Source organism: Mustelus asterias, chromosome 6, assembly GCF_964213995.1.
Source record: "Mustelus asterias chromosome 6, sMusAst1.hap1.1, whole genome shotgun sequence".
Lineage (NCBI taxonomy): Eukaryota > Metazoa > Chordata > Chondrichthyes > Carcharhiniformes > Triakidae > Mustelus > Mustelus asterias.
The window spans coordinates 71,374,421-71,401,894 of record NC_135806.1 but is presented as its reverse complement, the minus strand read 5'-3'; the positions used below and the strand labels follow the sequence as shown (position 1 = coordinate 71,401,894).

The 27,474-nt window shown below is 43.4% G+C and overlaps 1 protein-coding gene across 1 annotated transcript in view; it reads left to right on the top strand.

Moving 5' to 3' along the window:
- Positions 1 to 27,474, top strand: part of pcsk5b (proprotein convertase subtilisin/kexin type 5b) — a 337,923-nt gene that overhangs the window by 273,729 nt on the left and 36,720 nt on the right. Inside the window, exons 25-29 of the mRNA XM_078214531.1 lie at positions 12,127 to 12,169; positions 17,096 to 17,238; positions 18,511 to 18,714; positions 20,466 to 20,552; positions 23,258 to 23,456. Coding sequence (XP_078070657.1) covers positions 12,127 to 12,169; positions 17,096 to 17,238; positions 18,511 to 18,714; positions 20,466 to 20,552; positions 23,258 to 23,456 — 676 coding nt within the window. The remainder of the gene's footprint in view (positions 1 to 12,126; positions 12,170 to 17,095; positions 17,239 to 18,510; positions 18,715 to 20,465; positions 20,553 to 23,257; positions 23,457 to 27,474) is intronic.

Below are 27,474 nucleotides of genomic sequence, written 5' to 3'. Positions count from 1 at the left end.
TTTATCCTCCATGTTAGCTGTAGTCCTGGTCCTATATATCTGTGCCATTCTCGTATCTAGTGAACTGATTCATCTGTTAGCTTTTGATGAGTCTGACTCATAACTGAAAATTCTGCTGATAGAGAAATCCTCTGTTTCCAAGTGGAGTCTACTCCTTTTAAACAGATGGTTAATAAGTGATGATTATTTAAGCACACTAAATTTTAAAAGTTAGAACTTGCATCCATTTTTTGTTATGAAAACCAAGGCCGTGATTCTCCCATCGCGATCTGCAGCTTTTCTGGTAGGTCGTGGTGGGAGACGTCTGTGGCCTTGTTCCGGGACTTGCACATGCACCGGGAACGCATGCGCATCTCCCAGAGCCGGCGAACAGTCGCCGGTCAAACCACACTGGAAACCAGCGGGAAGGCAGGTAAGTCATTTGAATCGTTTTTTAATATGTTTTAAATGTCGTTTAAATCTAATTATCGGGAACTTACCAGTCCCGATTGAATCTCCCAACCCACTAGGCGTACTTCATTCCGGCCGGGTTCAGACTAGCTCCCCACGCTCGGGGAACTATTGGGAGACCCCGCTGGAATGAAGGCGGGAAATCGGGGCCTCCCAGGGAGTCGGGCAGTGGGGGGGGGGGGGTGGTGCCCCCTCGGCATGGGCACACAGGAGGTGCCCACCTGTGCCCTTTTGCACTGCCCAAGGGGTAAAGTGCCCATGCCCAGGTGGCACCTTGGCACTGCCCACCAGGCATCGGGCAGTGCCGAGGGAGTGTGGCCTATTGTGGGCAGGGCCTAGGGGCGATCGGTGGGGGGGGTCCCGGCACCACTCTGCATTGGGATCAGTTTGGGCTAGAGGGAGGGCAGCAATTGGGGCAAGCTTGGGAGTGGTCTGCCAGGGAGGGGCATGCCTCCTGGGGGGGGGGGGGGGGGGGGGGGGGGGTGGCGGGGTCAGTGGTGGGGGGGGGGGGTGGCGGGGTCAGTGGTGGGGGGGGGGGGGTTCTGCCAAGATGAGGGGGGTTGGGGGGGGAATCTCCACTGCTGGGGGGGGATGGTGGGCTGGATATCAGGGTGCTCGTGGGGTGGGGGGGGGGGAAGTCAGGGCTGGCCCAGGAATTGTTGTGGGGGCCACGATCGGGCCGTGGAGAGTGTCGGGAGGGGAAAGACTGCGGGGTCCTGGGCTGGCCAGCAATCGGGGAGCCTGACAGATCGGAATCACTGCGCATGTGCAGAGTTCCAGAATTGTCAGACTCCGGCTCAAATAGCCCCCCCCCCCCCCTGGGTTTTTAATGAGATTCACAACTGGGACCTCTGCAGTGCACAGTCTGCGGAGATTCAGGTGAGAAGCTGAACTGACAAAACAGTCGGGATCTAGAACAGTTTTCCCGCCAGTTCAGCGTTTTTGGGAGAATCGCAGCCCAAATGTGCCGAATTCATGTATAATATTGCAATTGAGTGTCACATATTCAGTACGGTCATAAGCAATAGATTACTTGTCATTATCATTCTTACTTTACTAAAACAATTCTGGTTATTTTTCAACAAAATGTGTTAATGTGACACTTCATTCTTTTCTCTCACCGTTGAGTAACCAGGATGAATATCACATAATGTACCCTTTAAAAACGTTCGTTATTCCAGACTGCTGTTTGTTGTCAGTTAAGAGAATGGTTTTCTTTCAGTAAGTTTGTTTTATGTTGCTACCTTTTTTAAAAGAGACTGACTCCTTAGCAGTGCGGTACAATGTAAGGAATGATATTCCTGCAAACCCCTGAGTTTTGTGGCCCAGATATGTGGATGAAAAGGTTACATCACACAGAAATGCAACATGTCTGGTTATTTTTTTTGGACAACAGTTCCTGTCATTAAATTAGGTGCAAGTATTATTTAACCAAGTCAGGAGCTGTTGGAGTGAGTGTAGTCCCTCTGTTGAAAATCATGTTACAGTATTTTGGAATGAATGTTTCATAACTGCCCCCTCACATCCCAACAACAGCTTTTTATTCAACCTGTAGAGTTCCTGTTCAATCCAACATGCTAATGTGTTCAAAGGGAAGCAGCCAGACACAGTCCACATTGAGACACCTTTCACTTACTATATGCATCAGTAGGAGAATTGATTGGTTGATTTTAATCCAGTGTGAATTTTTATGAAATTCTTTTTACTCTTTCTGGAGGTGATGGCTGTTGCTGAGGAAGGATTCCACAGATATCAACTGCCTTCCAGTATCTCATTTCAGTGCCCATCCTGCATGAGTGAACCTTGTACGGTTCGAGTCAGGCTATTTGCTCATTGCAGGTACCATAGCTAAACCAAATTCTGTTCTCATTGAACACCCACTTTTGCAGTGCATAGAAGTCACTGGACAGAGAACAGGAACAGCATTCCTAGTAAAACATTCACCCCTTCCCTCGAATCAAAGGGACTGAGGCTATTTAATGGATAATACAACATTTGGAAGCATTGTGAGCTGTAGTCAGAAGGATAGTGCAGAATTTCAAAAGAGCACAGACAAAATGGTAGGATGGGGAGAAACATGGCAGATGAAATTCAATGCAAAGAAGTGTGAAGTGAGTAATTCTGGTAGGAAGAAACAGAGAGACAATATAAAATAAAGGGTACAATTGAAAAGGGGGTGCAGGAGCTGAGGGATGTGCGATGGGCTTGGCTACATTTGGAGAGTCAGTGCAGACACATTGGGCTGAATGGCCTCCTTCTGCAGTGTAGGGATTGTATCATTCTACGACCTGGGTGGTATATGTGCATAACTAGATAAAGGTGGCAGGACAGGTAGAGAGAGCAGTTAATAAAGCATATAGTATCCTAAGTTTTATTCACAGAAGCATAGAGTACAATGCAGTACAGTTATGTTAAACTTGTATAAAACATTGATTTGGTCTCACCTGGAGTACTGCATTCCATTCTGGTGCCACAGTTGAACACTCTGAATGTATTGGAGAGAGTTGTTCCATGGATGAGGAACTTTAGTTACATAGACTTGAAAAGTTGCAACTGGTTTCCTCAGAGAAGAGGAGGTCCAGAGGAGATTTGATAGAGGTATTCAAAATTATAAGGGTCGTAGACAGAGTAGATAGAGAGAAACTGTTTCTACTGGTGGAACGGTAGAGAACCAGAGGCCACAGATTTAAGGTGATTGGCAAAAGAAGCAACGGAAACATGAGAAATGTTTTTCATATTATAAGGGGTTACGATGTTATCATAGAAAGCTATCATAGAATCCCTACAGTGCAGAAGGAGGCCATTCGGCCCATTGAGTCTGCACCGACAACAATACCACCCAGGCCCTATCCCCGTAACTCCACATATTTACTCTGCTAATCCCTCTAACATACCTGGGACATTAAGGGGCAATTTAGTATGGCTAATCAACCTAACCTGCACATCTTTGGACTGTGGGAGGAAATCAGAGCACCCAGAGGAAACCCACGCTCCTGGGAGAATATACAAACTCCACACAGACAGTGACCCAAGCCGGGAATCGAACCCAGGTCCCTGGAGCTGAGAGGCAGCAGTGCTAACCACTGTGCTACCGTGCTGCCCGTGTGGAATCTGCTGCTTGAGAACGTGATGGATGCATATTAAGTCAAGGCATTCAAGAGAGAATTGGATTATTATCTGAAAAGGAAGTATGTGTAGGATTATGGGGAGAAGATTCGGGAATGGAACTCAGCGAATTGTTCATTCAGAGAGTTGGTACAGGCATGATGGGCCAAATGGCCTCCTTTTGTGTGTGACATTCTGTGATTTTAGTGTGATTGCACCCCTAATTGAGAAGAGCTAATTCAGCAAAGACTTTCCTAGCCTGTATAGCTCTCTCCCACACTGGGCAGCTCAATTTGTTTGTCTGAGACAGAAAAAATATCAGTGAAGCCAAAAGATGTTAAAGAAATGAAAGATTTGTATTTCTATTTTGTACCTTTCATGACATATACTTTCCAAAGTGCTTCATACTGTTGCAATCTGGGGAAATGTGGTAGATTATTTGAAATAGGAAGCTCTCACAAACAGCAATGCAATGATGACTAATCTGTTTTTAGTGGTGTTGGTTGAGGGATAAATATTGGTCAGGACTCCAAGGGTGGCACAGTGGTTAGCATTGCTGCCTCACAGCGCCATGGCCCCGGGTTCAATTCCCGGCTTGGGTCGCTGTCTGTGCGGAGTTTGCACATTCTCCTCGAGGCAGTGTAGGTTTCCTCCCACAGTCCGAAAGATGTTCTGGTTAGGTGCATTGGCCACACTAAATTCTCCCTTAGTGTACCGAACAGACATCAGAATGTGGCGACTAGGGGATTTTCACAGTAACTTCATTGCAATACTTGTGACACTAATGAATAAACTTAAATGTAAAATAGTGCTGTAGAATCCTTTACTTCCATTTCTGAAGGTAGATGGTGTCTCGTTTATCAGCTCACCGGAAAGTCAAAAGACGAGTTTTGTATAAATTCATCTTCAAAGTAAGAATAGTATAGTTGCAAAGTAGAACATTTTGGGCCCTAACTTCTATGGACTGGCAAATGGCGATTGATTTTCATTCCGTACCCATTTACATGCACTTAAATTCTTAAGTGCCTGTCTTGCCCAGTCTTCCTGACTCGGGCCAGGTGAGATTTAAACAGCAAAGTGCGTCTCTGACTCCAGTGGCCAAGTGTAAAAGAAGTGGGGTGAAGGAGGACACACCCCCTGTTTCAGGGCACTGGCTGTTGTAAAGCAGGTGAGTTTAAAGGTTCCATTGAAAATAACAGGCCAGAGAGAATGTACGTATCTAAGGCAAGTGAATGGAATGTGTGGGGGGAGGTGAGGGTGTTTGGACATGGATGGGGGCAGGATGGTACATTGGTCAGGCTGGGGAGTGGGCAGAAATCGGGGGAGTAGGGGGTTGGAAAATTGGGGGAGGTCGCACTTCAGGGGGATGAGGGTCAGGACGAGGAAGAGGAGTTGGGGGTCAGCTTTGGGAGCATGTCAGGTCAGATGTGTGTCGAGTCAGGTCAAGGGGGTGGTATGGGGTGGGGGAATGCCGACGGGGTGGGGTGTTTGTTGGGAGGCAAATGGGGAGTTGTCAGGGGTGGGGCTGAGTGTGTGGGGGTGTCATGTGCGGGGCTCACTCCTGGTCGCTGAAATAGTTACGTTGAAGTTAGAAGTGCTTTTATTTCTTCTGACTCTTTCAGAGTAACTATAATAAAATTGGCAGAACCATCTGAAACTAGCGATTTAAATCACTTTGTCGGATGTTTCCGGCATAATGCAATTTTCCTGGGGAAGTTAGCATTTCTGGGCAATTGCCACATAAACCATTAGCTGGGAACTTTCCAAAGGGATTGTCCAGCGCATCTTTGGGGTACCGACTGAATCCACTGCTGGAGAACCAGGAAGTTATGGACTATTGTTGATACTTGGAACATACAACCACATTGCAGAGACTTGAGCACATAATCTAGGCTGACAATGTAGTACTGAGTGAGTGTGGCACTGTCAGAGGTGCATCTTTGCAATGAGGCATTAAAATGAAGGCCTGCCAGCCTATTTTTTCACTTTTTGAAACTTGCGTCAATAGGTTGGTGCATTTACAGACGTTAACATTTGCTTAGTTCTGAAAACTGTAGACGGCAATTGGGTGCCATCTAGTGGCAACATGTCAGATGGCACCATGAAATAGTAATAGAAAAATGAAAAGGGAAAAAAGGCAACCACTGAACATTTGAAATAAAAAACAGTGCAGGAGATATATGGTCAAGAGAAGATGATGAGTTACCACAGTTCACCTTCCATATTTCACCTCTGTTTGGGAAAGAAAATGCCAAGTTATTAACGTCACTTTTCATTATCATCTGTTTTACATTACTGTACAAAACCAGAATCCACCCCAACCTGCAAAGAGTTACATAGCCAGGAACTAAGGGCATATTTAAAAATAAATCACTGCTCAAAAGTTAACATTTTTCATAAAGTACAAAACCAACTTGAAATCTACAGAATTTTCCACAGCATTTATTTTTGCTCCAGAATTAAGAAGCAGCAGAATGAATAATTTTCATGTCACCACATGAATAAATGCAACTTCACACACCTTGATCCAAATGTGAGTCATGTGCTTTAGGAAAGGTTAGAGATTTCCAACAAGGTCACAACGGGGGGAATTTTACCATTTTGAGTCTAAGTGCCGGATCTGGGCGTCAAATAGATCCGTGCCTGGAATCCTCTTTCCAGCGCGCCCATACGCGTTTTGCCGGGTCCAGCCCGATCCATGCTGTGGGCGGGGCTTAGCGCTGGCAGAACGATCGGAGCTCTGAACTGCGCGTGCGCTGTTCGAAAAAAATCTGACAACGCGCCCGGGCGCGAAGAAAAAAGCAGAAAGCGGAGAGAGCGGCTCTCGGGCGTTCATCCTCTGGTCGGGGGCCGGTGGGGGCGAGGGGGTGTGACCGATCATCCCAGGGTGGGGGGTGGAGAGGGGGGGGCGTTGGAGAGGGGGTGTGACGTCTCATCCTCTGGTCGGGGGGGGTTCCGCTGCCTGTCTGCGGTCGATCCCTCCTGGCACCATCACTGGTTCACTACCAGCCACAGCCATCTCTCCCGCTCTCTCGCACCTGCAGGGAAGAGTAATCTGTGGCTGGTAGTGAACCAGTGATGGTGCCAGGAGGGATCGGCCGCAGACAGGCAGCGGAGCCCCCCCTGACCAGAGGATGATACATCACACCCCTTCTCCTCCCCCCTCCCCGCCCCCAGGGGATGAGACATCACGCTCCCTCTCCTCCTCCCACCCCCCTCCCGCCCCGACCAGAGGATGACCTGGGTCAGAGAGCCGTTGCAGGCTCTGACCCCGCTCTTCGGAGGCTGCAGCGGCGACTTCAGACTTTTATTCTGCAGGTCGGTAACAGCGCGGATGCGGATCGGGCCAGAAGACGGTAAAGTGGGATTTGGCGGTTGAGTTGGGCGCGCGATTCATTAAGTCGATTTAAATGCATGCAAATGCATTTAAATCGTCAGGCCGCCCGATTCGGGCGCGCGCTGGACCTGCACCCGAATTGGGTGTCGGTAAAGCTGCGATCTGCTCGGAATCGGGTGCAGATCGCGGTATAGGCCCGATGCCCAACTTTACCACGATTTCGCGGCCGAAAACGGGCGCAAAGTTTTGGTAAAATCAGGCCCAACTTTTTTTACAGGTTACTCCTGGTTAATCACCCACCTCAGAAAGTTTGGTTAGTTAGATTGGACCATGATGGAATAAATATAAATGGCCTGTGGAAAGCTGGTTTATGTAGTCTTTATCTTTTTCAATATTTTTATGACAGAAAACAGCAGATTTGATCAGAAAATGATATCGAGAGGATTGGTTACTCTACATCTAAATATAGCACAGAACCATTGCCAGTCACTTGCTGCTGCCTGCACCAACATTGCACATTTCAGCTGCAGTGTTACCTGGTATCTAGTAGTAACCATGGAATGGCAGCAGATCAGATGATATATTTAGTAACATTAGAATTGAGAAATATGAATGTGATTATTTTTTCTTTCTAAATCTACTTCTCAGCCCTTTTGCTTTCATGGATCTAAAACTGTTCTTCTTTTATGGTTATCTATGTGTGTGCATTGTTTGGTTTAGCATCCTGATACTGTAAGATATAGCTCAATAGAAGTATCCAGTAAAGGCAGGAAAGGACCGAGATCGATTTAGTAACTCTAGATGTAACTGCACTGAATTAAATTTAAAAATAACCCAGTGAAGTTGTTGAAAAGAGCCTGTCCTTCACTGGAAGCAGTTAAATGTCGCAAATGATGTGATTGCTACTTCTGGCTTCCTTGATGGACAGTAAATTGATGCCTAATGGACGCTTCATTGATTTGATGTCTGTATTAAAAGCTAGAAAATTGACTATCAATTGGTGCATTGTTGAGACAATGTCAGGCAAGTGGCATTCATTTGCACAACATCCCAAAAAACTAGAGTCTGTCTTTGACAAAACAAGAAAAGGTCTTTCTGTCCATTAAGTTTGTGCTGCTTTTTTCCATTTATGTTGAATACAGATGAATACCACCTTACTCAATTTACCATCTGAATTGAATTTGGAATCTGAACCCCATCACAGGACAGGTGGAAGAGGGTTGAGAGGCTATATTAAATATATAAAATTGCGTAACCTGCAATTGAGTAGCCACCATTTTTAACATGGTGGTTTGTATTGCATGGTTTAGTCCCAGTTTCTTTCTAATGTTTAAATTGGGCTCCCACTATGTGGTTGAGAAGCTAATTTAAAATTACCGCAGTGTTGCCCAGAGCTCGAGAATCCCAGCAGTAAAATGGAGGCCGGAGCAACAGGATCAAACTGGTATTGCTAGGGGGAACAGGCATGCTATCCCTGGCCCCTCAAGCAAATCTTCCTCTCCACAATTGGCGGACCTTCTTCTCTAAACCTGCAATCCCAGGCCCAAATTCTGCTGTCGTACTTCATGATTTCTCCTGATCCACCTTCATCACATCCCCAAACTCAGAAACCACTCTGACCGCTGATCTAAACCCCTCATTCTGCCCCACAATCTCTTCTGATCTGCCCGTTGTCCTGATTGCCAATCCTAAATCTCCTCTCTTATGCTCTGAAATTTCTTGATTTCCCCCTCAGGCTTCACTACTGGGATTTCCTCTAGGAACATAAGAACTAGGAGCGGAAGTAGTCCATCTGGCCCCTTGAGCCTGCTCCGCCATTCAATGAGATCATGGCTGATCTTTTCGTGGACTCAGTTCCACTTACCCGCCCACTCGCCATAACCCTTAATTCCTTTACTGTTCAAAAATTTATCTATCATTGCCTTAAAAACATTCAATGAGGTAGCCTCAACTGCTTCACTGGGCAGGGAATTCCACAGATTCACAACCTTTTGTGTGAAGATGTTCCTCCTCAACTCAGTCCCTGAGTCACTTTGTCTCCAAAATTGAAATCAAGGTAAACTTGAGACTAGTTACCTTTGACCAAATGTCTTCCGTGACATTTCCACTCCCAGAAGGACAAAAGCAAAAATACCTCAGAAGCTGGAAATCTGAAATACAAACTGAAAATACTCGAAATAACCAGCAAGTCTGGCAGTAACTGTGGAGAGAGAAATAGAGTTAACGTCACAAATCTGCCACCTTCCATATGGGAAAAATTGGAAATGGAACGGGTAATGAGGGAATGGGGTATGGGAAAACAAAGGTCTAGGATAGAATGGAAGACAAGAGGGATTAATGACAAATGAGTTGGTGGTGCAGGATCATAGGGGGATTTAATGGGACAAGTAAAGAAAGATGTATCCGAAGGAGATGTGGATAGCAGAATGATGAACTATTTCTGTTAGAAACCAAAACCTGCAAAGAAAAAGGAAACAAAGTAAGAGAAGAGATGACATTCTAAAATCTTTAGAACATTAAAATTAGGGGCAGGAGTCGGCAATTCAGCCCCATGAGCCTGCTCCACCACTCAATACGATCATGGCTGATCTAATCTCGGCCTTCTGTATTTCATAGAATCCCTATAGTACAGAAGGAGGCCATTCGGCCCATCAAGTCTGTACCGATCACAATCCCACCCAGGCCCTATTCCCGTAACCCCATATATTTACCCTGCTAATCCCCTGACACTAGGGTCAATTTAGTATAGCCAATCAACCTAAACTGCTCATCTTTGGACTCTGGGAGCAAACTCACGCAGACACGGGGAGAAAGTGCAAACTCCACACAGACAGTGACCTGAGGCCGGAATTGAACCCGGGTCCCTGGTGCTGTGAGGTAGCAGTGCTGACCACTATGCCACCGGCCTCATTACCAACTTGCTGCCTGTTTCCCATAACCATTCACCCCTCTACTAATTAAAAACCTACCTATCTCCTCAAAATTGTTTCGTGTTCTTGTTTCCTTTGCGCTCTGTGGTAGAGAATTCCACAGATTTACGACCCTGTGAGTGAAGTAAAAAGAGGTAGGCTAAAGGCGGGTAACTATAGGCCAGTTAGTTTAACTACTGTAGTAGGGAAAATGCTTGAATCTATCATCAAGGAAGAAATAACGACACGTCTGGATATAAATTATCCCATTGGGAAGACGCAGCATGGGTTCATGATGGGCAGGTCATGTTTGACTAATTTGGTGGAATTCTTTGAGGGCATTACGTGCACGGTGGACAATGGGGAACCTGTGGATGTGGTGTATCTGCATTTCTAGAGGGCATTTGGCAAGGTGCTACACCAAAAGCTGCAGCATAAGGTAAAGGTGCGCGGTGTTACGGGTAACGTATTAGCATGGATAGAGGATTGGTTAACTAACAGAAAGCAAAGTGTGAGGATAAATGGGTGTTTTTCTGGTTGGCGATTAGTGACTAGTGGTGTGCCTCAGGGATCAGTGTTGGGACCTTAATTGTTCACAATTTACACGGATGAATTGGAGTTGGGGACCAAATGTAGTGTGTCAAAAAATGGGACGTTCACCATGCTATCCTCTCCTCTACTGCAAATACTCTTGCAAAATAATTATATAAATTGTAAACAATATAAATTGAGGTCCTGGCTCTGATCCCTGTAGCATGGCATTGTGGGTCAACCCACAGCATGTGGACTGCAGTATTTCAAGAAGGCAGCTCACCACCATCTTCTCAAGGGTAACTAGGGATGGACAATTAATGCTAGCCAGTCGCGAAGACCATGTCCCACGACTGAATAAAAAAATCCCTGCAATAACAGGCAAGGGTGGAAGGAGGCTCAACTGGAGCACAAACACCAACATGGAGTGGACAAATGGCCTGTTTCTGTGCCACCTATCCTAAGTAATCCTCTGTAAATTTTAGGATTCTAAAACTGGCTTCTTGTGAGGAATTTGAACCAGAATAATGAGCTTTATTTCTTTCAGATGCCTACTGAAATTGTGAACATCTCAGCAGTTATTACATTTATAATAAAAAAAATCCTGTATAGTAAATTATTTTGTGCCATTAGCTCATTATTCTATGGCTTAGCAAGGTGTTAGTCAGCATTTAAATATATCTATATCTATTCCACAAATAATTCTATTCTCAGTGTTTATTTGCTGTTGTAAAAGATAAGTAGACAGTGGAAACCTGTAGACATTCTGACAAACATCCTTTAAATTTTGAATGAAAAATTCTGACAAGTAATAAAAATACATTCTAAATATTTTTTAAAGTTTGGAGTTGTACATGATTGTATCTCTATTAGCATTCACACTTTGCCAACAAATACCACATCTGGACCTTGTGCCTATTACCAATTAGGATGGCACCATCCAATTTCTGACCTCAACAAAAATGTGAAGGCAGTAGAGAGAGTGAAGAAAAGATTCACGAGAATGGTTCCAGGGATGGGGAACTTCAGCTGCAAAGGTAGATTGGAGAAGTTGGGAGATATTCCTTGGAGAAGAGAAGGCTGAGAGGAGATTTGAGAGAGGTGTTCAAAATCATCAGCAGCCTGGCCAGAGTACGTAGGGAAAAACCATTCCCACTCATGAAATGATCGAGAAGAAGGGGATCCAGATTTAAAGCATTTGGCAAAAGGAGCAATGGCCACCTGAGGGGGAACTTTTTTACACAGGAAGTGGTTAGGATTTGGAATGCTGTGCCTGAAAGTCTGGTTGTGACAGGATCAATTGAAGCATTCAGAAGAGACTTAGACTGTTATCTGAAAAGGAACAATATGAAGGAGTCGGGAGAATGCAGTAGAATGGCACTAAGTGAATTGCTCATTTGGAGAACTGGTGTATGCATGATGGGCTGAATGGCCTCCTTCTGTGCAATAACAATCCTGTGATATGTGGCCTATAGAAGGCATGGGGTTAATGAGAAAAATGCACCAGAATTGCTGTTAGACATGTCATATATTATTTATTTATTCCTATTTTTCTGAGGAAAAAGTAACTCCTTTCGCAGAATTACCATAAAAATAAAAACTCAAGGTCCATTTATTTTGATAGATTTACAAACAATGACATAGTGTTTCTCAAAGAAATGTCACCTGGAATTTTGCAGTCCCAACGCTGTAGCAAAGGGCTGTCACCAGAAATTAAATTAAAAACTGCCTAGAAAATAAACCCATCCTATTTTTACAGCAGATACTTACCAGGATCTGTGTTTATTTCTACAGACAATCCCAGAAAATGTACATTGTGTAAAGATGGCTACTACATGTAAGTTATTTTTTCTCTTCTTTATATTGTCATCTTCTAAATTGCATTTAAGAACATAGATATTACAACCATTTAGTTTTGAATGGCATACATTTTTTCAAATTGTATCATCAATAATAGAATCAATGGGCAGAGATCCTTCTACCATAATTATTTATTTTCCCTGACATTTCACTCATAAGATGCTGTGAACAGTCTTGCTAACCCCTGAAGCTGTTTGCCAAGAGGGATCTGTGCTGCAACAGCTCAATACTGTTGATGACAGAAAATTCTGGTAGATGAATGTTTAAGATCCATTGTAATAATCATTGATTGATGTTGGGGTGACACGGTGGTACAATGGTTAGCACTGCTATCTTACAGCGCCACGGACCTGGGTTCGATTCACAGCTTGGGTCACTGTCTGTGTGGAGTCTGCACGTTCTCCCTGTGTCTGCTTGGGTTTCCTCCAGGTGCTCTGGTTTCCTCCCACTGTCCGAAAGATGTGCTGGTTAGGTGCATTGGCTATGCTAAATTCTCCCTCAGTGTGCCTGAAAAGGCGCCAGTGTGTGGGGACTAGGGAATTTTCACAGTAACTTGATTATGGTGTTAATGTAAGCCTACATGTGACACAAAAAATAAATTAATTAATCTATGCTGTATTTCTTTAATGTTTCTGGTTTGCATTGCCACATGTTTAATAAAGTTAACTAATGTGGGGCTCCTTTCCATTGGAACCAATGGGTAGTCGATAGCTGGTGATTGTTTTCTGCTGCAAAGGTTGTGCTGTGATCCCTTTCAGTTGGTTAAAGCAAACACAGTGGAGGCGATGGCCTAGTTGTATTATCGCTAGTCTGTTAATCCAGAAATTCAGCTAATGTTCTAGGGGCCCGGGTTCGAATCCCACTATGGCAGGTGGTGGAATTTGAATTCGATAAAGAATATCTGGAATTAAGAAACTAACGATGACCATGAAACCCATTGTTGATTGTCAAAAAGACTCGTCTTGTTCACTAATGTCCTTTAGGGAAGGAAATCTGCTGTCCTTACCTGGTCAGGCCTACATGTGACTCCAGAGCCACAACAATGTGGTTGACTCAACTGCCCTCGAGCAACTAGGGATGGGCAATAAATATTGTAAGAAGTTTTCGGTATTCACGAAGGAGAGGGGCGTGTTAACCGGGAGTGTCTCGGAGGGAGGTGTTGACCCGTTAGAGAAAATCTCCATTACAAGAGAGGAAGTGTTAGGTTTTTTAGGGAACATTAAAACTGACAAAGCCCCAGGGCCTGATGGCATCTATCCTCGACTGCTCAGGGAGACGAGAGGTGAAATTGCTGGGCCTCTGACGGAAATCTTTGTCGCTTCTTTGGACACGGGTGAGGTCCCTGAGGATTGGAGGATAGCGAATGTGGTCCCGTTGTTTAAGAAGGGTAGCAGGGATAACCCAGGAAATTATAGGCCGGTGAGCTTGACGTCCGTGGTAGGGAAGTTGTTGGAGAGGATTCTTAGAGACAGGATGTATGTGCATTTAGAACGGAACAATCTCATTAGTGACGGACAGCATGGTTTTGTAAGAGGGAGGTCGTGCCTTACAAATTTGGTGGAGTTTTTTGAGGAAGTGACAAAAACGGTTGATGAAGGAAGGGCCGTGGATGTCGTCTATATGGATTTCAGTAAGGCATTTGACAAAGTCCCACATGGCAGGTTGGTTAAGAAGGTTAAGGCTCATGGGATACAAGGAGAAGTGGCTCGATGGGTGGAGAACTGGCTTGGCCATAGGAGACAGAGGGTAGTGGTCGAAGGGTCTTTTTCCGGCTGGAGGTCTGTGACCAGTGGTGTTCCGCAGGGCTCTGTACTGGGACCTCTGCTATTTGTGATATATATAAATGATTTGGAAGAAGGTGTAACTGGTGTAATCAGCAAGTTTGCGGATGACACGAAGATGGCTGGAATTGCGGATAGCGAAGAGCATTGTCGGGCAATACAGCAGGATATAGATAGGCTGGAAAATTGGGCGGAGAGGTGGCAGATGGAATTTAATCCGGATAAATGCGAAGTGATGCATTTTGGAAGAAATAATGTAGGGAGGAGTTATACAATAAATGGCAGAGTCATCAGGAGTATAGAAACACAGAGGGACCTAGGTGTGCAAGTCCACAAATCCTTGAAGGTGGCAACACAGGTGGAGAAGGTGGTGAAGAAGGCATATGGTATGCTTGCCTTTATAGGACGGGGTATAGAGTATAAAAGCTGGAGTCTGATGATGCAGCTGTATAGAACGCTGGTTAGGCCACATTTGGAGTACTGCGTCCAGTTCTGGTCGCCGCACTACCAGAAGGACGTGGAGGTGTTGGAGAGAGTGCAGAGAAGGTTTACCAGGATGTTGCCTGGTATGGAGGGTCTTAGCTATGAGGAGAGATTGGGTAGACTGGGGTTGTTCTCCTTGGAAAGACGGAGAATGAGGGGAGATCTAATAGAGGTATACAAGATTATGAAGGGTATAGATAGGGTGAACAGTGGGAAGCTTTTTCCCAGGTTGGAGGTGACGATCACGAGGGGTCACGGGCTCAAGCTGAGAGGGGCGAAGTATAACTCAGACATCAGAGGGACGTTTTTTACACAGAGGGTGGTGGGGGCCTGGAATGCGCTGCCAAGTAGGGTGGTGGAGGCAGGCACGCTGACATCGTTTAAGACTTACCTGGATAGTCACATGAGCAGCCTGGGAATGGATGGATACAAACGATTGGTCTAGTTGGACCAAGGAGCGGCACAGGCTTGGAGGGGCGAAGGGCCTGTTTCCTGTGCTGTACTGTTCTTTGTTCTTTGTTCTTTGTTCTTTAACAACACCAGGTTAAAGTCCAACAGGTTTATTTGGTAGCAAAAGCCACACAAGCTTTCGAAGCTCTAAGCCCCTTCTTCAGGTGAGTGGGAATTCTGTTCACAAACAGAGCTTATAAAGACACAGACTCAATTTACATGAATAATGGCTGGAATGCGAATACTTACAACTAATCAAGTCTTTAAGAAACAAAACAATGGGAGTGGAGAGAGCATCAAGACAGGCTAAAAAGATGTGTATTGTCTCCAGACAAGACAGCCAGTGAAACTCTGCAGGTCCACGCAACTGTGGGAATTACAAATAGTGTGACATGAACCCAATATCCCGGTTGAGGCCGTCCGCGTGTGTGCGGAACTTGGCTATCAGTTTCTGCTCAGCGACTCTGCGCTGTCGTGTGTCGCGAAGGCCGCCTTGGAGAACGCTTACCCGAATATCAGAGGCCGAATGCCCGTGACCGCTGAAGTGCTCCCCAACAGGAAGAGAACAGTCTTGCCTGGTGATTGTCGAGCGGTGTTCATTCATCCGTTGTCGCAGCGTCTGCATAGTTTCCCCAATGTACCATGCCTCGGGACATCCTTTCTTGCAGCGTATCAGGTAGACAACGTTGGCCGAGTTGCAAGAGCATTGGGGAAACTATGCAGACGCTGCGACAACGGATGAATGAACACCGCTCGACAATCACCAGGCAAGACTGTTCTCTTCCTGTTGGGGAGCACTTCAGCGGTCACGGGCATTCGGCCTCTGATATTCGGGTAAGCGTTCTCCAAGGCGGCCTTCGCGACACACGACAGCGCAGAGTCGCTGAGCAGAAACTGATAGCCAAGTTCCGCACACACGAGGACGGCCTCAACCGGGATATTGGGTTCATGTCACACTATTTGTAACTCCCACAGTTGCGCGGACATGCAGAGTTTCACTGGCTGTCTTGTCTGGAGACAATACACATCTTTTTAGCCTGTCTTGATGCTCTCTCCACTCCCATTGTTTTGTTTCTTAAAGACTTGATTAGTTGTAAGTATTCGCATTCCAACCATTATTCATGTAAATTGAGTCTGTGTCTTTATAAGCTCTGTTTGTGAATAGAATTCCCACCCACCTGAAGAAGGGGCTTAGAGCTTCGAAAGCTTGTGTGGCTTTTGCTACCAATAAACCTGTTGGACTTTAACCTGGTGTTGTTAAACTTCTTACTGTGTTTACCCCAGTCCAACGCCGGCATCTCCACACAATAAATGTTGGCCAGCCAGTGATGCCCATGTCCCACGAATGAATTTAAAAAAAACACAGCCAGAAGACACACTGGGGTGATTTATAACTGCCTCCCACCTGGTTTTTTATGAAAAGAAGGGCAGTCAAAAGAGGAAAATCAAAGTGTTGGACCAGGAGAAGGGGGGTGCCGGTGTGATGGCGCTTGTCTGTCTCCTGATGCGATTTTTAGGAGAGCTGTAAATGCACAAACATGTCTATATCATGAGTCAGTTTAAAATGGAAATCAGGCTCCAATGCTGAAGTAGGAACCTGATGGAAATTTTGAAGTACAGAAATTTTGAAGAACATTCTAACTAGCCATGCTTATAAAATGACTGCTGCTGGCATTCCACAAAAGGAGCCCAGACCATAGATGTTCCTTCTACGCATGCGTGTTTTAGGTGGAAATCTTCCTCAAATCTTCCACATTGACCATGAGCATTTTCATCATGAGCAAGATCACAGGGAACTTATTGGTAAAATCTACTTTTAGTGCAATTATAGAGTCTTTAAACTTTATGATAATTGGGTGTTTATGAACAAGAACATTAAAGTACTTCCTTGGTATGCGAGATTTTGATTTTATTCCCAAGTGTCAGAGTTAAAGAAACTAAAATTGGTAACACTAAATGCATTTTGCTATAACTAAAAAGGATCTCAGCAGTGTTATTGAAACACCTTTGTATTTCAAGAGACTCTTTTGATGTAAACAGTGTCATCTGCACAAATGCAACACTACATTACATGAAACATTACATAGATCAACCATTTTAGTGAAACCACAGAAACACAAGGTGAAGAGCTTTTAGCTGATGGATCGTGGATCATTCTGACATTGTTGTGTTTTAAACCTTATCTGTAGTTTTCATCATCGTTGTTATAAGACTTGTCCAGCCAAGACATATAAAAATGTTTCCATGGTGGAATGTGAAGTTTGCCACGAGAATTGCATCGACTGTGATGAAGAACAATGCTATTGGTGTGAAACTGGCTTCTTCCTATCAGGTAAGCAAAGTCAGGATGTGAGATTCTAATACTGATTACAAGCATGAGGTTACTGTGCACATATTGACATTTTTTACCATGCCTGTTCTCATACGCAAGTGTCCGTCAGTGAGAATGATGATATTTTCATAGGTAAATACTGTTAGAGTTGTTAACACTTCATTAAAAAGAGATGTTGTCACCTCTGGACTCCCAAATGGATAGATCCTTCACTCTCTCCTCTTGTTTAGCTGCGTGCTGCTGTTAGCAACACCATTCACAGGCATAGATCAACTTCCATTTGTACACCCCTACCTCAGCACCGCTTATACTTATAAATTATTTTTTTCATATCTCTACTTGACTATTTCGATGCTCTCTTGTTATCATCACTTTCTCCACCATTTATAAACTTCAACTCTTCTAAAACTGCTGTTCGCATTCTGTCCTACCTTGAGTATTACTCGCTGATCACCCCATCTTTATTTATCTGCACTGTCATCTAGCTCCACTACTCCGTACATTTGAACTGGAGTGCGGAGTATTTGGGAAAGGATATAGTACTCACAGAGATGATGTTGGCTGGAATTTTCCCAGCATGCCCGCCACAATTCCAGGGTTGGGCGAGGTTTAGAGAACAGCATTCTCTCTGTTGCCTCGGGGGGGATTGTACAAACCACGGCGGACGTGCCGGTAAAATTCCACCCATAGAGTCAGATTGTAAGAATCTTTCAACGCTCTATTTTATTCTGCCATTTTGAACAACTCTAAATGTTATCCCTGACATGAATGTCATGTTTTTTGCTCTCTGGGTTCCCATTAAAAAAAACTCTTAATTGTAGGATGCACATGACAAAAGTTATCCCACTCCTTAAGTGGAATATCAGTGGAAACTTGAGGGAAACATTTTGAATACTATATATGTCATTTCCCTTGGCTTTCTGCTAAAGTTATGTTAGGAGATTGGGGAACGCGTGGAGATCCTACCCCGACTTCTCTTAATCCAAAGTTTTTCTTCAAATTACTTGTTCTTTCAAACTGAAATAATTCAATTTTAAAAAATTGTCTACTTTGGTTTATTCAAATTGCTTGAATAATAATGTGGGATAATTTAATATTTTTCAAGCAAAAGACAACTTTGAACTAAAAATTTGGAGTGTTATACCACTGACTTCAAAAAGAAACATTATGAAATTCTCAGTTCCTGATCATTTAGATTTAAATCTATTCTGTAGATGTACATTTGAAAATTGTCCCTTTAAAAACCAAGGTCATGTAATTTTTATCTTTCAGATACTGAATGTGTTATCACTTGCCCAAATGGTTACTATGGCAATGACGATAGTGCTATTTGTGACATTTGTCACCCCACCTGTGTTACATGCCATGGTCCCAGCTTTGATGAATGTGATTCCTGTAGAAGGGATCAAATATTTCAAGATGGAATATGTATCCTGAATTCTTCAGTATCCTGCAAGAAAGGAAGCTACTGGAATGGTGAATCACACTTACAACAATCTAAGTGTTAAATGCACATTTCTGTTTAGCTGTATAATGTTAAATATTGGAGAAGAAATAAATTAGACTTAGATGTGACTCTTTTTTTGAGCTTGTGAGGTGTAAGTAATATTTGCTGGAGTACTGGATGGGAACGGAGGAGGAATTCAGGTCCGCAACCAATTGTAATTATAAAGTATTATACCTTCATAAATGCCAGCAGGAAAGTTACACTAAACAATCTATGGTTATTGAAAATTGACTACTGATTTTGCTTTAAACCAAAAACATGATGAACTATTCTTATCTGCATTTAGTTCGTCTTCTGTCTCAGGAATGCTACAAAAATGCAACAAGAATCATCCAGAATAGTCTGCAGAGATAGGAGTCCCTTTGCCCCCATCCAATGTTCTCTCTTCTTCTGCAAAAATAAGTGCTGACAGCCGTCTAACCATTACCTGAAATATCCATTCTCCACTATAAACAGTCATTATCATCAGGCCACATAATGATGAATAGCATCAATCCACAGCAGATCCCATGGATCACAGTTTAATATTACGCTGTTATGAAGTATTTTTTAATAAGAAATAAGAGCAGCAATAGGCCATTTGGCCCATTGAGTCTGCTTCACCATTCAGTAAGTTTGTGGCTGCTCTAATCATGGCCTTAACTTTACTTTACTAACTGTCCCCCATAACCTTTGATTCCCTTGTCAATCAAAAATCTGTCTACATCAGCCTTGAAATTTCTCCAGTTGGATCATATCAAAGAGCATGTACCTTTGCCTGTTTGCAGAAGGCAAACTACTGACCATACCCAACCAGCCCATGCTTGCAAAACTCAAGATGTTGGGCAAAACATGATCTTTTTTTGACTAAATGTCAACTCTAGCAGGAAAAGCGGGATGTAACCCGCTGGTTCCACTGCCGGTTTTTTGACACTTAGTCAACAAAGATCCTGGCGGCAGGTCCCATGATGTCACAATGATGGGGTGGGCTCTGAATGACATGAGACCCACATGTAAACCCCACCTCCCCACTAACATACAGACTTCCCTAAAGGGAGTACTATCCTCTCTCACAGTGCACCCTGGCATTGTCTCCTGGCGCTGCTCTCTAACATGGGGGGATGATCTGGCAGGGAAGCCCGCTAAGGATTTTTAAATGTATGGTAATTGTGTTTCCAACCTTTTGTGGCTGCTAGCTCTACCAGGCCCTGCCCCACCAGTGTGATGCCGTGAGACACGCTGTAGCATTTTATTTTACTAAGTGCTGGAAAATATGGAGGGAAAAGCTGACTGTGCAGCTGACAAGCTGTACACTGATTCTCTCGCCTGATCCAGCACTTAGAAAAGAAAATGGAGAATTTCCCAAATGACTAATAGTGACCATGAAACCATTGCCATTCGTCATTAAAAAAAATCCCCACCTAATGTGCTTTAGGGAAGGAAATCTGCCATCTTTACCTGTGACTCCAGATACACAGTAGCGAGGCTGGCTCTTCAATGCTCTCTGAAATGGCCTAGCAAGTCGCTTAGGGAAATTAGGGATGGCCATGTCCCATGAATGAATAAAAAGAGGAGTCAAGGACCCATGTACAAAAGACCTCCCAGTCATGTGACAATATCATTGTGGCCCAGAAGAACATCTGTCCCGTGTATGTAGTTTTGTCATGCAACCAAACAAAATTACAATAAGAAAGCACCATCTCATCTCACTGTGCTAAAAATTGCTCTAATTTTCATTTAGTTGGTGAAGAATCCTGCTCACCCTGTGATGACTTGTGCAAGACGTGCACAGGCGATGGATGGAATGAATGCACCAGCTGTCATTCAGGTACAGAATTTTGCATTTTGCTGCAAACAACCCATCTTATCAGCGATTTGTCTCTCTAGATAGCAATCTTCTGCTGGCAAGCTCTCAGTGGCAGAATACATTAATAAAGTAGCTCCTTTCTTTTGATGCCATACATGAAACAAAATTCTTGCACTTTATAAACAGTAGATGTAGCCATTCTTTTCTGGTATTTTTGTTGGCTTAACAAGTGATTGGGCAATGGAACACTTTGTATTTTTGCTACCCACTGTCAACAATAAGCATTCTCAGATCAAGTTTTCTTTATCACTACCAAGATACCTTAATCCCGAGCACAGATAAACATTTCTAACTATGCCTTTACCATTTTCCACACCTTTAATCCTTATGGCCTGTGTGAGTGAAACAACCAATTTGGTGTCAATTTGCAGTGTATTTGGAGAGGTTTGTGCTTTCTCATTCCCATTAGGATCTAACCTGAGATTGAGGAATGCATATTATGTGGAAGTCTTGCAGCCATCAGCGAGATAGAAATTTGGGTCCATTATATTGGACCAGATAAAATCATTAGATTAAATCCAGCCAAAAATAATAATGTTTCATTTGGTTTCTCAAAAATAAAACAATGTTCATAATAAAAGCAAAATACTGTGGATGCTGGAAATGTAAAATAAAATTGTTTGCCATGTTGGAGGTGGTGGTATAGTGGACACTGCAAATTTGTTAATAACACACAAAATAAAAAAAGACTCCTTTGAGGAAATTAATTTAAAGTCAATGCAAAGAATGTTGTAACTGAAAATATGAAAATCATAGCTCCAAAATTCTACCTTCCCTTTTGCACAGGGATTGTGTAAACAGGACAAGGTGAGGGTAGGGGAGAGGGATTTGAACCAGAACCATTTTGTGCACTTTTCTGGTTAGAATTCAGAATTACATCAGAGAGGGGAAAGAGGGTTACACAATGTTAACATGGCGCATTACTTCATGACATTAGGATGTACAGATACAAACTGGTGTAGCCTTTTGAAAGTTCATTAGGCGGCAGGAAAAGACTGTAGAGGGGCATTTTAATACGTAGACAGGAGGCCAGCAGAAACTCAAGCACCACATGCCCAGGAAATTCTATGCAAGACCAGTTGGTATTAACTGTCAGCCTCATTTATGTGTTCCCAATAGAGGGAAAATGGGCATCCCAGAGGCTTCCTGCTGACACAGGTAAGTTGTGAGCTTGGGGGAGGGATGACAGATGAGGTGTAGATTAGAAGGATGTCACTTAGTCATAGTTTTATATCACAGCAAGAGGCCCTTCGGCCCATTGTGTCAGGCACCTCTCTATTCTAATCCTATTTTCCAGCACTTGGTCTGTAACCTTGCCTATTCTGTGGCATTTCAAGCTCTCATCTATGTACTTCTTAAATGTTGTGAGGTTTTCTGCCTCTACCACCTTTCAGTCAATGAGTTCCATATTCCCACCACCCTCTGGGTGAAAAAGTTTTTCCTCAAGTCTCCTTTAAATCACCTGCCCCTTACCTTAAATCTATACCCTATGGTTATTGACTCCTCTACTAAGAGGAAAAGTTTCATCCTGTCCACCCAATCTATGTCCTTCATAATTTTATAAACCTCAATCAGGTATCCTCACTCAGCCTTCTCTTTAAGGAAAACAATCCCAGTCTAACCAAACTCTCTTCATAGCTGAAACTCTCCACCCCAGGCAATATTCTGATGAATTTCCTCTGCTCTCTTTCTAGTACATCCTTCCTATAATGAGGCAACCAGAACTGCACACAGCACTCTAGCTGTGTCCTAACCAGCATTTTATACAGTTCCACCATAACATCCTTGCTCTTATATTCTTTACCTTGGCTAATAAAGGCAAGAACCCAATATGCATTCTTAACTACTTTATCTACCGATCCTACTGCCTTCAGTGATCTTTGGACATGCATCCCAACATCTCTCTGGTCCTTTGTACTTCCTAGAGTCCGACCATTCATTGTGTATTCCTTTGCCTTGTTAGTCCTCCAAAATGCCTCACCTCACAATTGTCAAGGTTAAATTTCATTTACCACTGTTCTCCCATCTGACCAGCCTGACTATAGCATCCTGTAATCTAAGGCTTTCCTCCTCACTATTTACCACAGCATCAATTTTTGTGTCATCTGCGAACTTGCTGACCATACTTCCCATATTCACATCAAGTTCATTAGTGTACTCTACAAACAGCAAGGGACACAGCACCAATCCCTGCACTCCATGCACTAAAGCACAAAGACAGACTTGTCTTTTTAACCTTATTAGCTTAATTTTGAATTCTAGCCCGATTTGCTTTTCACTCTTGTTTTTTTTTGCCTTCCACTTTTCCTTCTTATATTTCTGCCTTGTTTCTATCCTTGTTCCTCCCTCTGTCTCCCAGCTCAGGTTCCCACCCCACTGCCATTCTAGTTTAAACCCTGCCCAACAGCACACAGAAACACGGAGGACATGAACTGAGTGGCGAACTGAGCTGCTCAATGTTAAGTACCTTACTGCCAGATTTCCATCAGAGTGAGAGCTTTTATTTTGTCATTTGACTAGATTAGCTAAGGTTGACAAAATGACCTCCGTCATCTGTATTCAGCTTGAGTGTTCACTCCTAATTGTTACCTTGTATCCCTTGCTGCGATTGTATGTGCGATTTCAAAAAGCAAGCATAATTCAGGAATCTTTTTTATAATATCCAGAACTCTATCTGCATGGTGAAATTTGTGTCAACGTCTGCCCGATACAGACCTTTGCCAATTCAGTCACTGGAATTTGTGAGCAGTGTGAAGAAGGATGTGAGGTCTGTTCAGGAAACAAGAATAACTGCCAGCAGTGTCTCACAGTACAACAGCGACCACTTTACCTGCATTTGGGGAAATGTTTAAGTGAATGCCCATTGTAAGTGTATTCTTTCATTACTGTGTCATTAACAAAGACAATTACTCCAGTGTGGTGAAAGAAAAATCTCTGCCGTTTATTAATGCTGTAACAAATTCAAATTCCAAACTGTGTTGTAAATGACGAGTTTGGTACAATGTTCCCAGGAATGTTTAACATCAACCCAGGTTAACACAGTGTAGTACTTGAAACTTCATTAGTTGGTGCTCTCCACACAGTATTTGTGCATTTCAGTGGTCAGTCACTGTATGTTGTGTGCTTAATAAACCCTAATTGCCATTGAGAAGGTACTGGTGGGCTGCCTTCTTGAACTATTGCAGCCCCTGTGGCATGTAGGTACACCAACAGTACAGTTAGGGAGAGAATTGTGGCTTTAACTATACTTTATTTCCTGTCCCCATCCCATCTCTAGTCCACTTACTTCTTGTAGATCAAAAACCTGTTTAACTCGGCCTTGAATATATTCAATGACTCAGCCTTCGCAGCCGACTTGGTTAGGGATTTCCAATTGTTAATGACCCTCTGAGAGAAGAATTTCTTCTTCATCTCCATCTTAAATGGGAGACCATTAATTTTGAAACTTTGCCCCCCAGTTCTACATTCCCCCATGAGGGGAAACATCCTCTTAGTATCTTACCCTGTATTTTACCCTGTAAAAACCCCTCAGGATCTTATATGTTCCGATAAGATTACCTCTCATTCTTCTAAACTCCAGTGAGTATAGTCCCAAGCTTTCCTTTCCTTTTAAGACCACCCATCCCAAAATTCAGCCTAATGAGCCTTTTCTGAACTGCCTCTAATGCAAGTATATCCCTTCTTAAATAAGGAAACCAAAACTTCAGTAGTACTTCAATTGTGGTCTAACCAATGCCCTGTAGAATTATAATGAGAATTCCCAACTTTTATACTCCATCCATAGAACTGCTACAGAGCAGAAAGAGGCCATCCAGCTTATCGAGTCATCACTGACTCTCCAAAAGAGCATCCCACCCGAGCCTTCCCCTCTGCCCTATCCCCGTAAACCTGGCTTATCAACCTAACCTACACATCTTTGGAAATTAAGGGGCAATTTAGCATGGCCAATTCACCGAACCAGCACATTTTTAGACTGTGGAAGGAAACTGGAGCACCCAGAGGAAATTCATGCAGACACGGAGAAGGTGCAAACTCTACACAGTCATCCATTTGATTTGATTCGATTTATTATTGTCACATGTATTAGTAAACAGTGAAAAGTATTGTTTCTTGCATGCTATACAGACAAAGCATAGCGTACATAGGGAAGGAAAGGACAGAATGCAGAATGTAGTTTGACCATCATAGCTAGGGTATAGAGAAAGATCAACTTAATGCAAGGTAGTTCCATTCAAAAGTCTGATGGCAGCAGGGAAGAAGTTGTTTTTGAGTTGGTTGATACGTGTCTTCAGATTTTTGGATCTTTTTCCCGATGGAAGAAGGTGGAAGAGAGTATGTCCAGGGTGTATGGGGTCCTTGGTTATGCTTTGCCGAGGCAGCGGGAAGTGTAGACAGTGTCAATGATGGGAGGCTGGTTTGAGTGATGGACTGGACTTCGGTCACGACCCTTTGCAGTTTATTATGGTCTTGGACAGAGCAGGAGCCATACCAAGCTGTGATACAACCAGAAAGAATGTTTTCTATGATATATCTGTAGACACTGGTGAGAGTTGTAGTGCACATGCCAAATTTCCTCAGTCTCCTGAGAAAGTAGAGGCATTGGTGGGCTTTCTTAACTATGGCATCTGATGGAGGGACCAGGACAGGCTGCTGGTGATCTGGACACCTAAAACCTTGAAGCTCTCGACCATTTCTACTTCGTCCCCATTGATACAGACAGGGGCATGTTCTCCACTACGCTTCCTGAAGTCGATGACTATCTCCTTCGTTTTGTTGATATTGATACCAGTTCACCAGATTCTCTGGGCGAGACAGTACAATCCTGCTCGAGGCCAATGGAGATTTCCGTTGTGAGATCCTCAGTGGCACCGATTACGAGGTGGTAGAGTTCTATCTCTATCTCTTTCCTGTACTCTGTCTCGTCATTGTTTGAGATCTGACCCACAACGGTGATGTCATCAGCAAACTTGAAAATCAAGTTGGAGGGGAATTTGGCCATACAGTCAGAGATACATAAGGAGTATAGTACAGGGCTGAGGACACAGCCTTGCAAAGCACCGGTGTTGAGGATGATTGTGGAGGAGGTTGTTGCCTATTCTTACTGACTACGGCCTGTGGGTTAGGAAGTCTAGGATCCAGTTGTAGAGGGAGGAGCTGAGCCCCAGGTCACAAAGTTTGTAGATGGGTCTCGTGGGAATAAAGGTGTTAAAGGCTGAGCTGTAGTCTATGAATAGGAGTCTGAAATAGGTATTTATGTTATCTAGGTGTTCCAGGGTTGAGTGTAGGGCCAGGGAGATGGCGTCTGCTGTGGATATGTTGCGGAGATAGGCAAATTGTAGTGGATCAAGGCAATGTGGGAGGCATTTTAATTAATTTGTGCCATGACTAACCTTTTGAAGCACTTCATAATGATGGGTGTCAGAGCCAGGTCTACCAAAGATATTTTTTAAAATGTCATTGTCTTTAATGGGGAGCTGGGAGGCATGAAGAAGATCTCAGTCAAGTTAAAGATAAACGATGACAATCAAGCAAGATGCTTAAAGGCTAGGTTAGTGCTGTACTCAATCACACCTGAAGTAGATGCAAAATTAGGGAGACTGCTCAAACCTATTAATGTGAGTGAGTGATTGGACCACACCAATAGTGTCCATGATGAAGAAGGATCAATTGGTACACAATTGTGGTGACTTTAAAGCCACCATCAATCTGGTACTATGTGCAGAGCAGTAACCTTTGGCTTAATTAATGATTTATTTAGGATGGCTGGAGGCCAACAATTCGGTAAAGCAAACCTTAGTCAACCTTATCCAGATGAGTGTGGATTTTGAATCACAACAATATTTGACAATCATGACACACAAAGGGCTATTCATATATAAATGTCTTCCATTTGGCATCAAGTCTGCACCTATGTTGTTCCAATGTGTCATAGATCAAATTCTAAGCAGATTAAAAGGAGTGTAGTGTTAATGAGGTGATACTTTAGTCACTGGAAAGAATGAGGAAGAATATCTCCACAACCTAGATGCCACACTCCAGAGACTGAAAGATTATGGATTGAAGTATGGAAAAATAAATGTGAATTTTTCCATTGAATATTTAAGTCATGTAATAGATGCAAAAGGATTGAGGCAAAGCTATTACTAAGGCATCTGCACCTCAAAACGTTAATCAGCTTTGTTTTTTTGGGCTTATTAAACGACAATGGAAGGTTTGTCCCAGATCAAGCGACTCTCCTTAAGCCTTTACACAACTTATTATTTCAAAACTAACAGAAAGCAAAGACTAGGGGGTAAATGGGTGTTTTTCTGGTTGGCGATCAGTGACTAGTGGTGTGCCTCAGGGATCAGTGTTGGGACCGCAATTGTTTACGATTTACATAGATGATTTGGAGTTGGGGACCAAGTATAGTGTGTCAAAATTTGCAGATGACACTAAGATGAATGGCAGAGCAAAGTGTGCAGAGGATGCTGAAAGTCTGCAAAGGGATATAGATAGTCAAAGTGAATGGGCAAGGATCTGGCAGATGGAGTACAATGTTGGTAAATGTGAGGTCATCCATTTTGGTAGGAATAACAGCAAAATGGACTATTATTTAAATGGTAAAAAATTGCAGCATGCTGCTGTGCAGAGGGACCTGGGTGACCTTGTGCAAGAATCACAAGGAGTTGGTTTGCAGGTGCAGCAGGTAATTAAGAAGGCAAATGGATTTTTGTCCTTCATTGCTAGAGGGATGGAGTTTAAAAACTTCATGAGGTTATGTTGCACCTGTGTAAAGTGCTGGTGTCACTGGAAACCTCCATAAATAGGAGGGTGCTATATAAAACAAAAGGAACCTGCTTTTGGAGATAATCTATTGTGAGGTTATGTTGCACCTGTGTAA